At 45.9% G+C, this 3,012-nt stretch overlaps 1 protein-coding gene across 1 annotated transcript; it reads left to right on the top strand.

Annotated features, from left to right (window-relative positions):
- The first annotated feature begins 1,267 nt into the window (after positions 1–1,267).
- Positions 1,268–2,800, top strand: LOC126156436 (26S proteasome non-ATPase regulatory subunit 5-like). The gene has a single exon (XM_049916310.1). It carries the CDS (start codon positions 1,268–1,270, stop codon positions 2,798–2,800), a length of 1,533 nt encoding a protein of 510 aa, XP_049772267.1.
- Positions 2,801–3,012: the final 212 nt, after the last annotated feature.

Below are 3,012 nucleotides of genomic sequence, written 5' to 3'. Positions count from 1 at the left end.
GACGCTTCCTATATTGCGATAAAGGCCATTCTTTCACAACAGTTATGACTTCCTGGTGAAACTTCCAAAGCAGGTATTGCCTGAACGTAAACTTCATTAAGGTTTCCCACAGTTATAAGTGAATCTTCTCATCATGTGAAACAATTCTCGCAAAATTTATTATCGCCTGCGCGAGGCGAGCAAAATGCATTCTGCATTTAATCGATAGCTGTCTTCCCTAAGCCGTATAGTAGCTGTACGGAGAAATGGATAGTTCAAGGTATAAGAAAAAATTATTCTAGAAATGTTATAGTTTTACGAAAGTTTTTCCAGAAATGCTGATGCACTAGTAGTGGCACAATATGTGATTACACGGCGGTTCATAAATCAAATATTTTCGAATAACAGAAACGAAAGAGGACGAAAAAGTTAGTTTTACAAGATGGGTATGCTTACACAGAAATTTATTTTCAGTATTCTGAAAGTGAACTTTCTTAGAGCAATTGATTATTATATACTCCCAACGCTTTAGTTCACAGATTCTCGTTAATGTTTAGGAAGTAACAAGAGAGTAATTAATTCATTTTGCTTTGCTTTTAAAATAGTAGTTGGTAGTTAAAATAGTATCTGGGATGCTAAGTCTGTTTTACAAATTGGAAGAAACTATTCCAAGCTTTGACACCATTTACAATCTCAAGTTCAGGGAAAGAAGGAACACGTATGGCTGTTAAGTACAGACACACAAGAGAAAATACATGATGGATGCCAGTTGTTTCGTATTGGACTATTCACCACCTCTCTCGTATTCCAAAACTTCCGCTTATATTATTCTATCATAACGAGACATTTTCCTTCAGAATTACTGAATGAAATATAGTGAAATGTTTTTCTCTTTTTCAAGAACGTAAGTTACAAATCCTTTTTACTTACCTATGAAACGTAACTGAATTTCGATCTTGATCTCTAAAAGCAACAATTCAGCACCATTGTTATTACTAGTACATAAATATGTGGAGACAGAGCAAATACTTGTAATATTGAAGATTCTATCTTAGCGCAAAACACCAGCGTCATACCAGTGTGGTGTGGCTATTTCGGTTTGATGTTGGCCACATGAGCACTGCACTACGTTCACTCCATAGATATTCCTAAATTATGTGGGCAGTAAGCGATGCACTAATCATGGAGCAAGCACTATCTATAATCTCCTTGTAAAATATTTTCTACCGTTGTCCGCTTACTCCACGCGCCGGCAGTTAAAAGTTACTGCAAGATAAATTCTAAGTGCATGGCGATGGAAGAGGACACATCCGTTTTGCACCGTCTTTCTGATAGACTTCCTTTCGAGCCAGACAGGCTGGCAGTGCTTTCAGAAATGCTCGCAGCAGTGAGAAGGTTGGAAAAGCACGCACTGGAGGAAAACTTGAGGAACCTTCAGATCAGTACGATATTCGAGTGCCTGAATAGCAGTAAAATGGACGAAGTTATGATCACAGGAGACATCCTAAGAAGTCTCCTAAGCTCGATGGACAGCAGTGAGGTACTCGCCCAATACGGGCAGCTGCTGCAGGAGGCCATCGCACACCCCACAGCAGAGGTGAAGCTCCTCGCAATCAGGGAGCTATTGCGTGCTGCTCACACGGATTCTCTTGTGCCAGTGCTGCGTGACGACGGTTTTCTTATCACGACAGTGCCTTGTGTTTTTTCCGACAACTCTGCTGTGACCGAAGCAGCAAAGCGTTTCTTTGTCAAGGTGTGTGATACCAAGTCCGGCCTGGACGCATTCTTTTCCGAACCTTTGATGCGCTGCCTGAATCAGTTCATGAGCCACAGTGACGCATATCGTCTCAGCGGCTACGAATTCGTGGCTGACATAGCTGCTAGTTTGGACAGTGCGCTCACGAGAAGCGTCGAGTGTGGTTTCTTGGGCCAGATGCTAGAAGAACTGAAGGGTGACGACGTCCTGTTCCAATTCAATATCCTCTCTGTACTGTCCAAAATCGCTTCAACGGAACACGGATTTTACTACCTGAAGAATGCTAACTTACTCGCCCACGCCGAAGACAAGCTATGCACCTCCCACCCTGCAGCACTGGATACCTTCGTCCTCCCCGGCTACGTCAGGTTCTTCGGTAGCGTTTTCTACGCGAGGCCTGCCGAAGCTCACGAAGCATGCCCTTCCGTCTTGCCGAAGTTGTTCGGAATAGTCGCTGCGCCTGACAGCGACCTGTCTCTGCAATCCGTCTCCATGGAAACGATCGGTCACATCGCTGAGCCGGTGGCGGGCAAGCGCGTCTTGGACGGTCTCGGAACGGCCATGCCGGAGCTGATGGCTAGACTCAAGCACTTCGCCAGGACCCTGCCCCTGGAGTACAAGGTCTGCGCTCTGAACGCGATGGCCTGCGCCGTCGATCTGCAACGCAGCGACCAGTCGGAGGAGACTCTGGCGCTGACGAGCCGCTGGTTCTCGGCGGAAGAGTCCGGCTCGCCACTGGACGTGGTGGTGGCGTTGTGCAGGCAACCGTTCCCCGCACTCAAGATGGCCTGTCTGCAGCTGCTCAGCGTGCTCGCTGGCCAGCCCTGGGGGCTGCAGCTTATCCGTGACTACCCAGGACTCGTCGACTTTCTGCTCGACAGGTCCGGCGAGCCCAGCAAGCTGTGCAAAGAGGCCAAGTACAACGTCGTGCAGACCATCGTCGCTGCGCATTCAGCTCACGAAATATTCGGATTTGAGGCCCTTGACAAAATGAATACCTTCATCCAGCAGGGTCCATTCTACGTCGATCTACAGGCTGAAGTAGCGTTTGAGGAAGACGAGTAAACTTCACTCCATGCTTTAGCCTTTTTTCTCGGTCTTTGAAGAAGATTATTCCATAAAAACTCTTGCAAATGATTTTCTACTTTACATTATCCTTTGCAAGCCATCAAAGCTATTCATTTTCTAGTACTTACTTTTGGTCTATCCATGTAACACAGTATCAGGCAAACACATTTTCATGATCACACTGCCATCGCTATGGTTATGGTGTGATC

Source organism: Schistocerca cancellata, chromosome 2 (genome assembly GCF_023864275.1).
Source record: "Schistocerca cancellata isolate TAMUIC-IGC-003103 chromosome 2, iqSchCanc2.1, whole genome shotgun sequence".
NCBI lineage: Eukaryota > Metazoa > Arthropoda > Insecta > Orthoptera > Acrididae > Schistocerca > Schistocerca cancellata.
Note: the sequence above shows the minus strand (reverse complement) of the source record. Positions and strands in the feature narration are given on the sequence as shown.